The sequence below is a fragment of the Citrus clementina genome, unplaced genomic scaffold (genome assembly GCF_000493195.1).
Source record: "Citrus clementina cultivar Clemenules unplaced genomic scaffold, Citrus_clementina_v1.0 scaffold_5, whole genome shotgun sequence".
Classification (NCBI taxonomy): domain Eukaryota; kingdom Viridiplantae; phylum Streptophyta; class Magnoliopsida; order Sapindales; family Rutaceae; genus Citrus; species Citrus x clementina.
The window spans coordinates 38,298,511-38,312,065 of NW_006262201.1; the positions used below are offsets into that span (position 1 = coordinate 38,298,511).

Genomic DNA, 13,555 nt, shown 5'->3' on the forward strand with positions numbered 1-13,555 from the left:
GATAGATTTTCTAGCACGAGGATCCAGTTTACCATCTTTGACATGATAATAAGCTGGACACCCGAATACACGAAGGGAATCATAGTCTTGTGCATGCTTTCCAGACCACATTTCCATAGGAGTTTTACCTCCAATTGCAGCAGAAGGCAACCGATTTACCAAGTGACTTGCGTAGCTCACAGTTTCAGCCCAAAACTTTTTATCTAAACCAGCATTAGATAACATACATCGTACCTTCTCCAGTAAAGTACGATTCATACGCTCAGCCACACCGTTCTGTTGCGGAGTATGTCTCACCGTGAAATGTCTTTTAATACCCTCGTTCTGGCATACTTGCAAGAATGGATCAGAAGTATATTCACCCCCATTATCAGATCGTAATACTTTGATCTTTCTGCCAGTTTGAGTCTCCACCAATTTCTTCCACTTCACGAAAATCTCTAGAACCTCATCCTTTGCTCGCATGGTGTACACCCATACACGTCTAGAGAAATCATCAACAAATATAACAAAATAATGGCTTCCACCAATTGATGCAGTCTTGGTTGGTCCCCATACATCACTATGAACATATTCAAGGATCTCACGAGTATCGTGATTAGCTGTACCAAACTTGACCCTTGTTTTCTTGCCTACTACACAATGCTCACAGAAATTTAATTTACAGGTTTTGGTACCTTTTAAGAGTCCATGCCTCATCAGAGTTTGCAAAGACTTCTCTCCTGCATGTCCCAGTCGTACATGCCATAGCTTGGTGGTGTCACTGTGCGCCTCAACAACATTTGCTTCATCAGTTGTACCTCCCTTCAAATAGTACAGATTGTGACGCCGAACCCCTTGCAGAATCACCATAGCCCCATGTGTAAACTTCAATGTGCCATCTTCAATGGTAACTTTGTAACCTTTAGCTTCCAAAGCACCCACAGAAATTAGATTTTTCTTTATCTCTGGAACAAATCTAACCTCTTTGAGTTCTCTGACCATTCCATCAAACATTTTGAGCCGAATTGTTCCTATCCCCATTGTGCGACAAGGTTGATTATTCCCCATCATAACTGCACCGGATTCCAGATTACGAAAATCCGTAAACCATTCTTTAATAGGACACAAATGATAGGTTGCTCCTGTATCAAGTATCCACTCACTCGAACTAGCCACATATGCTGCAGGAGTAATACTTAGTGAATAATCAGAGTTCTCATCTTTCCGTGCCATGTTTGCTGCTGCTGGTTTCTTCCCATCTCTCTTTTGAGCCTTTGGACAATCTTTTCTCCAATGGCCCTTTTCATGACAAAAGGCACACTCATCTCGAGCTATATTTCTGCTTCTCGATTTGGATCGAGAATTCTTTCCACCACGCTTCTTCTGTTTCTCCATCGCCCAATCTCTGCTCACCAAAGCTTCAGACGATGCTCGTTCAGAATTTTTATCATTATTCCGAATCTCCAAACTAGTTAATGCTGTGCAAACATCTTTAAAGACGATCACACTCTTCCCATATATCAAAGTAGTCACAAAATGGCTATATTCCTCTGGTAGTGAGTGTAACAGAATCATAGCCTTGACTTCATCTTTAATATCTTCATCAAGATTCTTCAAATCAGCAAGTAACTTTTCAAATCTTGAAACATGATCGTGCATTGACACCCCAGACTTCATTCGAAAGCCATATACTTGGCTCATTGCATGAAGACGATTTTCAGGACTTTTCACCAGGTACTTCTCTTCCAATGTACGCCACAAAGTCACTGCACACTCCTCATCTTTCACCAAGTATTTCACCTCCTTGGTCAAACAAGATCTGATCTGACCACAGGCTTTCTCGTTCATACGATCCCAAATTTCTTCATCATACAAGTGTCTTTTATTTTTTAGGACAACATCGAGATCGATTTGAATAAGGGCATCCATAACTTCGCGCCTCCACATGCCGAAGTTGATTTTCCCATCAAACTTTTCAACATCGATCTTCTGGCCTCCTATAACAGGTGCTGAATAGCGATTTGACAAATCTCGCCTCCCACCTGAAGTGTCTCCTGAAATAGTCTCGGTAGATCTCTCCCCAATTCTGGAAGTTTCACCTTCTACCATTTTTTCAACGAACTATTTCCACTTGAAAAACAGCCTCTATGATGTTAATTTCGCGTGAATAAATGCACCAGGAAAGTTCCCAGGAAACTGGACGGGAACTCGGTCCCAATTAAAAACCAGAATCCTTAGACTCTTATCGCCTTTGTTGACAGAACTTTCCTAGACATGCAAAAATACACACTACTTACAATAGACTGTCTCCCAAGTACAAATGGCCGTCTCCACCGTATTCGTGAACAGTACCGTATGTGAACAGTACCGTATACGGGAATAGTACCGTATACGTGAACAGTACCGTATCCCCCCAAGTACGAACCGTCGGCTCTGATACCACTTGTTGTGCGCGGAATGCGGAATCAAGCGCACCAAAAATTACTGAAAAATAAAGGACACAAGAATTTACGTGGTTCGGTAATTAAACCTACATCCACGGAGGTAAGAAAGAATAATTGTTTATTTAACAATTAATAGAATACAATATTTGAGTAACGAATCTCACTTCCCAGAAACCCAAATATACCCAGTACTCTCACACTCTGCAGGAAAGATGAATTCCCCAGACACACTTCTCTCACTTCTCTCAAAAGCTTAGAAACTTATAAGCTTAACAATTTTGGGATGATTTAGAATGGAAGAAGTGCCATCTATTTATAGGGAAAATAATGGCACTATTGCACCAACCCTTTTACTATTCCACCTAACCTAAGCAAATAGTCAATGGTGTCCATTTGGCAAATTTGACAAATTTGCCAACTTTCTATTTTTTCTTCAAATGTTTGGTAGCTCTTTGAAAAATTGCCACATGCTTGACAAATTCTCCAAATTTGAATTCAACATTTCGGCTAACCTTGACAAATTGTTAGCAAAATGCAAGTGGCTTTCTTATTTTTCAACAGTTTGAACATATGGGTAACCGCCAATTGAAGTTGAATTGTGCTAAGCGTTTGGTGTTTGATTGTACAACAAAATTGAATTCAACATATTTGATGAAAGTTGCTTTGATCTTTAAAGATATTTGTACTTGTCTAAAGCATCGTGATAACCAATATAAGCAAGTATTTGCCTACTGAAGTAGTGTCGAAGTTAGCAAGAGTACTATGTGAGCATTTGAAGCCCTTGTATACCATGATAGAAATGTGATGTGAGGAAAAAATATGGCAAAAAGTATGTTAGAGAAGTTTGGAAAATATTGAGATGAAATTTATGGTGTGATGGCTGTTGTTGTTGTTGTATTGGATCTTAAATACAAAATGGTTTTAGTGGATTAATTCTTTTCTCATATTTATGTACGTGAGTCATCAATTCAGATTGATAAAGTCTGTTTTCTTTGTTCTAACTTATGTACCAAAAGAAAAAAAAAAAGTATGTTAGGATTGAATTTGACTAAAGGATTTGGTGAGTTTAGCGTTGTTTTTAGTTCTAGTTCTAATTCAGCTATGATAGGCATGCAAAAATTTAGTGTTTGCAAAAGTTTAAGTTAGTTGGATACTCACTTGGAAATGAAGGATAAGACTATTCTAAGTAATAGAGGATAAGACTATTGCAAACTTTGATATTTTTATGTGGTGGACGGTGAATAGAAGCAAATGTCCTATATTGTCAAAAATCACTAGAGATACATTAGTTGTTCTAGTCTCTATAATTGCTTTCGAGCCTACTTTTAGCACGAGGGATCAATTTTTAAGCCCGCATCGCATTAGACTTCATTTGAGTACATTAGAGGCTTAATGTGTACTCAGAATTATATATGGGTTCAATTGGAAAAAGTATCAAACTCATTTTCCTTCTGTATTTTTAATATATTAACTTCCCGGATTAGGAAATCGAAATCATTAGTAGCATTTACTTCATAAAATAGAGTAAAAAATCAGAATCAAAATAATGGGATTTACCCCAATTTCGGAATGGAGAATAGAAAATTGATTCCCAAGGGGTCCCCCATTCCCAGGAATGACCATTTGCCCCTTACACAAAATCAAAAAATTCCATTTTGTCCTCGGTTATAATTAATTAATATAATATTATAACCAATTAATTAATATAATTATTACTATTAATTAATATAGTTGTTGTTATTATTATTATTTAATATATTATTAACAACAATTATTAATATAATAATTTTTGAATAAATTATTACTGTAATTAAAATAAAAACAATAATTATGACAATAGATCGTTAAGTACTTTTTAGTAATTTGTTATAATTTAACTCATTTCATAATTAATGGCAATACAACTCATTCTCATTCTGATTTATGTAGTTCAAGCAAACAACTTATTCGATTCCAGTTTAGTAAACGCATCATTTATTACAGTTTAGCCCACTGAAACAGTCAAGACCATTTATCTTCATCTAACATTTCTTTGTTCTAACTTATGTAACAAAAGAAAAAAAAATATGTTAGGATTGAATTTGGCTAAAGGATTTGGTGAGTTTAGCGTTGTTTTTAGTTCTAGTTCTAATTCAGCTGTAATGGGCATGCAAAAATTTAACGTTTGCAAAAGTTTAAGTTAGTTGGATACTCACTTGGAAATGAAGGATAAGACTATTCTAAGTAATGGAGGATAAGACTATTCCAAACTTTGTTATTACATTTGCTTGAATCCTAAAGACGCAGGACGATGTGATGTGAGTGAGATTGTATTTCTTAACATGCTATCTGGAAACATTTCCCAGACTCTGAAAGTGGCCAAAAAACCATCACTCCATGCACAAAATAAACATAAGTTAAAATAACTTGGTGTGTGGACCTCGACTTTTTGCTGCCATTGCAATTGCCCAAATAAACTTGACTACTCCCTTCGCGTCTGAAAATATAACCTGCTAAATCTGGAATAAAGCATTCTACAACAGAAGCTTGCAGAAATGCACAATATTCACAAAGATAGTGAAGGAACCATTACGTACCTCTTTAAAGGTTTCATGCATGTGTGATAAGTAATGTACGCACGGATATTCTTTGTCGATAGCTTCAAGAAAACTTATTAGTGTTCTTACCAAATCAGGACTCTCTAATGTTGTCAACACCAATTTTACCGATCATTAGTAACCAGAAATCAAATGGTGATTTTTCTCTATCTTTAACATTTACAGAATTTTTTACCATTCAAAAAACATATGCAGAAGTTTTTGAGCAGAAGTCTTGGATACATTACCATAATTATTCTAACAGCATCAATTGATTTATAAAATGCACAGTCATCATCACTCTATAAATAATCAGATACTCCCCTAGTTAAACATCAACCAATTATTGTAAGAAATAGAAATGGCATCAGAAAAGCTTCAATTGATTGCTCTCGTCGTCCTCTCTCGCGCTCTCTTTTCTATATTTATTACTGATATATACTCACTTTTGTGTTATAATTATTCTTCATTTTTACGTTATTATCATGTTATTAAATATTGTTTTTATAAATTTAATCTTTTTTAAGACTGCATTTAAAATGACTTTGATTTGATTTGATCTGATATGCGTAGAAATGGATGCTCAAGTAGCACCATTAAAGTGTACCTTCAATGAAGGAAGATGCGACTCGGATTTTGATTGTGCTATACGATTCGGATCTGGCGCTCAGTGCATGCCTGTAAATGGCACAACCCAATTCAAATGCTGCTGCATTAATAACTTACCCCCTCCTAGACCTAGTGATGACTAATTAGATTAATTATTGTATATGTCAATTTAATAACCCCCCAATTATTTCCATAATTGGTTCTGTACTTGCTGCTCATGTTTTTATAACAAAATATGGATTTAAATCCTAACTGGCTTTCACTTCTTTTAATTATTTGATGAAACTTTTATAAACCATCCTGAAAGTAACTTATTGAAATGAGAGAGATCAACTTCAGTTACTCGGGAAAATGAGCTATTTTGTCCAAAGTCCAAACCAACTTGATATCATGTGGTTTATTTATCAATTTTATTATCTGAGAATCTAAAAATCAAATGCGATATTATCAAAACAGATTCATCCAAGAAAATGATCACCCCATGTCCGTCGCGTTGTGTCTAGGGATATTATTAAATTAGTACGTAAGTTATTCTACCATCCGATTTTTTGAGAAATTATAATTTATCATATGATTTTTTTTTTATATCAAATCACCACTGCCGTTTAAGTTTATGGAGTGAAAATATCTTATACTTTTGATGTCAGATTTTTTTTTTTTTTTAAAAAAAGCCAAGTTAACATTTTGGTGCTAAATTATTAAAACTTGAAATGTTAGGTGAGAAAAAGTAATTGTTAGAATTACTTAGTGGTGAAGCGATAATGGGTAGTGATAGGCATCCCAAAATTTTACCCTAAATTATATAGGCAAGTGGTCATATCATTCAATTAATTGGTTGATAATTTTTCACAAGTTTCAAGTGATTTAATTATATTATCTCCACCCTTCACTTGGAGAAATTTTAGAATACCCCAGATGTACTATAATCAATTGATGCATACATGATATGTGTAATTGAATTTAATACAATCATCACTTGCATGATAGTGGATCAAAATAAATGTACATATCTCATGGCATCATTGCTTGTTGTATGGGTGACATGATAACTCAAATGTATTCTAGAATTTCTCCTCCATTTGATGAATGTCACATTATTGTGTAGCACTATTAATACAAAATATGCCATATAACTAATGTGAAAAGATATCCGCTGCTGAGATATGAGAATTTCTAAATAACAATTATTCTCACCAGATCAATATTCTCTGAATCTAATTAGATCGGTCCTTCATTGGAAATCAAATGCGGATTTTCTTATGTGTTAATTACTATTCCTTCAAAAACTTGTTTGCAAGTAAGAATACTTGAACCTGTAAAAAAACTTAAAAAACACATTACATCCATGTCTTATAACAGCCATCACGAATTTAAATTTAAATTCTGAATTTTTCCTTTAAACAGCTCTCTCAATTCCAAAATTACCCCTTATTCTTCTTTTCTAATGACGAACTACATCAGAGATTCATCAAATCTTTTCTGCTATAATTTTATACCCATAAACTTGCTGAGTGTTGCTTACAAGATCATTGTTTTTGGGACTAAAATAATTACTCATCATGAATTTTTCTTAGTTGATCAAGCTCTTCAAATTTGAATCATTTTCCTGGGCAACGTCACTTTGAAGTTAATTTTGTGCAAAATAAACTGTGATATTTCCTCTATTTGCAGTTGCAGTGGTAGTGGCAGCTAAAACTCTTACTGATCTTATAATTTGTTGATGACTTGTGTACTTTTAATTTAAAATTTTTCGGATAAATTAAAAGATTTAGGTTCTTAAAGGCTGAACTTTGGGGTGTCTTGCATGGGTTAAGAATGGTATGGGACCTTGGCTATAAACGTCTCCAAGTTGGAATAGATAACTGTAGTGTGGTGCAGCTTATAAAGGAGAATAATGCTAATGTCAACGAATATTCGAATATAATCGAGATGATTAGGGAACTCATGAGGAGGGATTGGAGGATTCAAATTGATCGCATCTACCGCGAAGCAAATTTGGCGGCTGATTTCCTTGTTACGCATACTTTGAGTTTGCCTGTTGGAGTGCACTTTCTTCATTCTGCCCCTTTAGGTTTGAGCTCTGTTTTGTATTCGGATATGTATGGGGTGACACAGCCCCGTTTTGTACCCCTCTAGCTCTTCTCTTTTAGAACCCCTTTTTTATCAAAAAAAAAGATTTAGGTTCAGTTATGGATTCATAATGGGAACTCATTTCTTCCTTGCGCTACGAAGTTGAAGCAATGAGACGGTTTACCGATTGAAAAAATAAATAACTAAAAAAAGGTAGATGTACAAAATTCGATATGAAATTAGGGACACGAACCAATAGAATAATGATATATGTACGGGCTCGACTATGTTACACATAATATACAACATACACCAAACTGATGAGTTGAGTCGTGTACATATGTCATATGATATATTAATTAAATAAATAATTTGTCCTTGGGTTAATTTTTTTTTTTAAGTCCCTTAGTACTTTTGTCTTCATTTTTATCCTTATTACATGTATTATTACTCATTTATTGAAAATCAAATGGATTTTAACGTATGTAGAATTTTGAATATGAAAAAAATTCGATGCTATATAAGCGTAAGTAATTGTTCCAAATGTATTAATTGAATTGTGGGCAAAGCCATCATCAGTATTGTTATTGGGAATGTTATAAGGTATCAATCAATCAATTGAGATGAATATTATGAAAACGACAGATATATATCACAAACACAAACATGCTAGTGCACTTTTATTGATTAAAACTTAGTAGAAGTAAACATCAGACGACATCCAAAGCAAAATCAAACATCTTGAAGAAGAGCCAAAGACAAAGCACTCCTCCAAATATCACACAGCAAATCAACAAAGCAATGACCCGGCCGGCCAAATAATGAGCACCACACACGCGCAGTGCCTCAATTATTCAACTTAACTGTAGAGCGTTTACTTTGTATATATCACATCATATAGACCGCTTTTTTATTCTTCTCAATCACTCTTGAAATTATACCACAAACGACACAAACACACACACACACACTCAATAATATTTGTCAAACAAAGGCTGCAACATAACAATGCATGTTGTGTAGCTAGCGACGGAAGCTTCTGGCCTCGCGTGGAGGATCGGTCTCGTTGTCACGGAGCTTGACGACAGTGTAGGTAGTAGCACCAGCTAGAGCTCCAAGCGTGGGTGCCAGTAGAAATATCCATAATTTCTCGTAGTTTCCTGCCGCGACGGCGGGCCCCAGAGTCCGCACAGGGTTCATTGAACCACCACTTGATGGCCTGGTCAAAATCATAATTATCAAATGTAAGCATCGGCGCATTAATTCTAAAGTAAAATGTGCTTGTTATGCGGTTGCGAATTAATCTAATCAGAAAGAATAAAGAAAGCGGTTTAAAGTCACCAACCCTGCTATGAGAATGTTGAGCATAACAGTAGCTCCAACAGCTATTCCTGCCAACTCCCCCACCTATATGTATATCAAGAGTCAAAGAGTTAAATGTAGTTTGAATTGAATTGGGTTAGATATTTAATGGTGCAACTAATTTTTATTAAATTGTAATAAAAGAACTAAAAGAAAAAAAAGAAAAGAACGTACTGCTCGAGTGTCAGTGGCGACTGCAGTGACGACGAACAAGAGATTGAAAGTGATGAGAAACTCGAGCGCAAAAGCCTGCCCAGTGTTTACGGAGGGAACGGTAACGCCACCGGACATGAAGGGATGGAACACGGCCTTGAGAGCAAAGGAGGCGCATATGGAGGCTGACACCTGTGCCATTATGTAAGCCGGAACCTGAACCCATGGGAAATGTCGAAGCGCCGCAAATGCTATGGTAAGGGACGGATTCAGGTGAGCTCCAGAGATGTGTCCTGTTGAGAGAATAATGATCATTACGGCTAGCCCTGCACATGCTGCATTCCCTATCAGTGTCTCCGCCCCACTGTACTTCTGGTTCACTATGGGTCCTGCTGTTGCCGCAAATATTAGAATGAACGTTCCCACAAACTCTGCTCCTACCTGCATGCGTCCATCATCGTTAATTTAATTAATTTACTTTATAATAACGACTTGGATACATTGACAATTGACATGTGGCGCTTCCGTGGAAATAAGTCACATTAGAGGTTGTTTGTTAAATGTTTGAAGTCTGAAATTTTATTAATTTTAGATCTTTTCTAAAATTTACTTATTTATTTTTTGGAACTTATATATGATTTTCAAACATTTACATCTGAATAGAAAAAATAATTTTTTTTGACTTTTATCTGAATGAGAAAATGTCTGAATGATAAGTAAATATTATATTCTAAAAATATTTCTATAAAATAACTTATTTCCTAAACTATAAAATCTAATCATCTTTTTTGTTTTAATTTACAAGGATATAAATGTTAAATAATTAAGTTTAAAATATTTTTTATTATAAAAACAAACAAAATGTCACTTATATTCAGATATTAAAAAAACAAAAACAAACATATCATTTAAATTTCCATATTCAAACCCATTCAAGCTTAGAAAAAATAAGATTCATTTAGATTTCAGACAAAAAAATAAACACTACCTTAGTTTCCAAGAATTTAAGCTAATCTGATTAATCCCATCCATCCCATTTAATTATATTTGAACCATTTCTCTCATTGCCTAAATTGATCAAAGGGATAGGCATGTAAGATATTTATGCACATCATCTTACTTTTGCTGAGAAGATAAACTCATAAAACAAAACGCAGCTTCCAACAATACATAATAAAATAATAGATTAGATGAGATGTCGTTTGTTTTAACGTCTTTCTTATTCTATATATATATATATATATATATATATTTAGAATACCTATCCAACCCATTTATTATTATTCCTCTCGAGCATACGTCCATCCTTGTTATTAAGAAGCAAATACAAATTAGTGAATCTCGCTCTTGAGGACAGGATTAGCTATAGGTTCCTTAAAAAATATATTGAAAAAAAGGGGGGTCGGCGGGGGGGCTGATGCAGCTGGTGCGTGTACCGTTAATTAGTCGACCCTTGCTAAGAGATAGGGACCGTTTAACAAGCAAAATATAATATAAAAATAATAAAAATAAATAAATCTAATAATGTGCAATTATTATTGATACACGTGGCGTGAATGTATAAACTATAATGATTCTTCAATAATATTAAAAGCCGGATTATTTTAGCAACAACAATACGTGAGCAATGCTGGAGGATCATTTTAGTACTAAAAAAAAAAAAAGAAGGTTTAATTAATGAAGCAGAAATTAATTAAGCCCAGCTGGGCGGTACCTTGCGGGTGAGAGAGACATTTGGAACTGGAATATCCGGGAAGCTGCAGCTATTTGTGTGACCCCAGCTGCTTGGTGCAGTCACCGGCAAGCACTTGAATCCTGACTTCGCCTGTCGTTCATAAGACAGCGAGTCCACTCTCGCTGCTGACATCAGTGCTCCACCTGGCGTCCCTGGAGTCGCCGGTGTTGAAACCGCCGGCGTCCCCGGCTCTGATTCCGCCATTCCCCCGGTTCTAATTCTTTACTTCTACCGACAACAAATGACAACTATTTTTTTTTTTTTTTTTGGTTTTTATAGGTAATAAAAAAGGGATCAGACCTGTTACATAATTTGAAGGCTTTTATAAAATTGTTGCTACGGAATGGTCTTAATCCTTTCCAGGACTATAATAACACTAAGTATCTATAGAGATCTTTTACAAGAACATTAAGAAACTAACCCTACGATTTTTTTTTTTTTTTTTTTTTTTTGGTTTCGGCTTAATTTGAAGGAGGGGAAGGACTAAACTTACATGATTTACAGGCTTTTATAAATGTATTGCTAAGGAGTAGCAGATAACACGAATCGAGCCAGATTAACTGAACACTATATAATTTTTACAAAAATATATCAGAAGCCGGACTCATGAGTTAGAAAGAATTTCTGGCAGGAGGCAACGAAGAAGCTAAAGAAAGGGGACGGAATTGAAAGAAAAGGCAAATGCAGGGCGAGAGTCGATGCATCACAATAAGTGATGTAGTTAATATGTATATATACAGAAAACGAGGCCCTGAATTTCTTCGTTGAAGTGTCCACCTAATGATAATAATAATAAAAAAGAGAGCAAAGTCAATGACTCAATGCCCGTCCCCATGGCATCATCTTTAGCACCGAATGCTGCGGTTACAAGGACTAGCACGTTGAGCTTCATCACAGACCACAGTTGCCGTGTGATTTGAGTAAAAGAGCACATGATTGCTTCAGATCAGATCAAAGTTTTATCTATGCAATCGGCTCCTTCTTGTGAGCCTATCTTTTTGCATTACTTAAGTAATTCCACTACCCTTCCAATAATGTATGTAATTAAGTAACAATTGAGACCTGCCTGTTTAAATATCACAAAAGAACAATTTTTTAAAATGAACTTCATTAGTATTATTATTAAAATGTTTCATGACTTTGGTTATTAAATTACCTCCAAGTCCTAGGTACGTACAGTAGTCGTAAAGATATGCGCTTGTGTGGCACACTGTTTACTTTCATTATTTAATTTGGGACGTGAACATCTTTTCTTATTAGTTTTAATTTAGAGCCACAAGTTAAACTTATCAAAACGTGAACATCTCCATTATTATTTACTGTGAACTGCAATTTGTTATTAAGTTTTGCTTTGACCGAATTTTAACCATTATTTACCAACTGAGATAAAAGCCCGAGAGAAATTGAGAGGCTTTTGAATTGCACCATTCTATCTTTTCTTATTAGTCAAATTAAGTTTGTGTGTGTGTGTGTGTGTGTCAATGAGAGTATCGCTTAAGTCATTAATGTAAAAAATAAGCTAAAAAAACATATTCTAATATATTATAGGAAAAAAAATATGTATTACAGTATGTGTTTTTCTTATGTTTTAATTTATCATTTACTTTAATAATTTAAGGATATGTTTGACACACAAGATTGAATTGGACTGGATTAGATTGAATTTGTTAAACTAAGTTATATAATATTGTTTTATGTTCGTACAGTACTGAATTAGACTATGTAAAATTATATTTGAATAGTATTAAATAGTATTTAAGTTGATGTTCAGATATAAACATCAATTTTTCATGAAATTTTATAATAGTAATTAAAATAAATTTAAAAACAATTAATAAAAAATTACATATATTGTAAATAAGTTATTGGGCAGTCATAATATAATAAACAAATAAAAATAAATAATTATTTAATTATTTTTATCAAATATTTAAAAAATTTATATAAAATCAATTAATTAATGGTATTATTAATTTTCATGATTATTTTTAATATTGTATTAGTGATTATTAAATTTAATACAATTAATAATGCAATAAATTATTAAATGGTTAATTTTGTTAATAAAGTATTAAATACACAAGTAATGAAAATCTAACCTCAAGAGTTAGTAGAAGTAAAAGTACCAATTTAGTTAGATCATAAATAATAAATAAAAAATAAAAATTAAGTGAATCATAAATATAAAATTAATTAATTAAAAATAATGATATAAATGAAAGCCTCCTAAATAGAAAACTTTTTTTTCTTTTAATTTTATCCCTACTAAACCCATGTGTAAATTAGGATTACTAATCTCATGATTTTAGGATTAAATTTAAATTTAGGTGGCGTTTGTTTTTTTGTCTGAAATCTGAATAGACCTGAATTAGTCTGAATTCTGAATAAATCTAAATGTCTGAATCTGAATAATTTGTTTGTTTTTTCGTCTGAATCTCTGAAAATAAGTATTAAGTTGTTTTTTTTTTTCAACTTAAAAAACTGAAAATGTGTAGTTTTACATTTGTATCCTTATTAAATTTAAATGTCAAATAAATAATATATTAAATACCATAATATTTTAACATTTATAAGTAAAACTAGATTAACAAAATATATTCATATAAATAAAACAATACCCAAAA

At 33.7% G+C, this 13,555-nt stretch overlaps 1 protein-coding gene across 1 annotated transcript; it reads right to left on the bottom strand.

The window, feature by feature from the left end:
• Window positions 1-8,333: 8,333 nt before the first annotated feature.
• Window positions 8,334-11,679, bottom strand: LOC18043020 (probable aquaporin NIP5-1). Its single transcript, XM_006434306.2, has 4 exons — window positions 10,911-11,679; window positions 9,218-9,637; window positions 9,027-9,088; window positions 8,334-8,900 (listed from the first exon to the last, which is right to left on the bottom strand). Exons 1-4 carry the CDS (start codon window positions 11,133-11,135, stop codon window positions 8,705-8,707), a joined length of 903 nt encoding a protein of 300 aa, XP_006434369.1. The 5' UTR covers window positions 11,136-11,679; the 3' UTR covers window positions 8,334-8,704.
• Between the last annotated feature and the right edge of the window lie 1,876 nt (window positions 11,680-13,555).

Coding starts and splice junctions, on each gene's coding strand:
- LOC18043020 (XM_006434306.2), bottom strand. CDS start 11,135: ATGGCGGAATCAGAGCCGGGGACGCCGGCGGTTTCAACACCGGCGACT. Junction 9,638..10,910: donor ATGTCTCTCTCACCCGCAAG/GTACCGCCCAGC, acceptor GGACGCATGCAG/GTAGGAGCAGAGTTTGTGGG. Junction 9,089..9,217: donor TCGCCACTGACACTCGAGCA/GTACGTTCTTTT, acceptor ATATACATATAG/GTGGGGGAGTTGGCAGGAAT.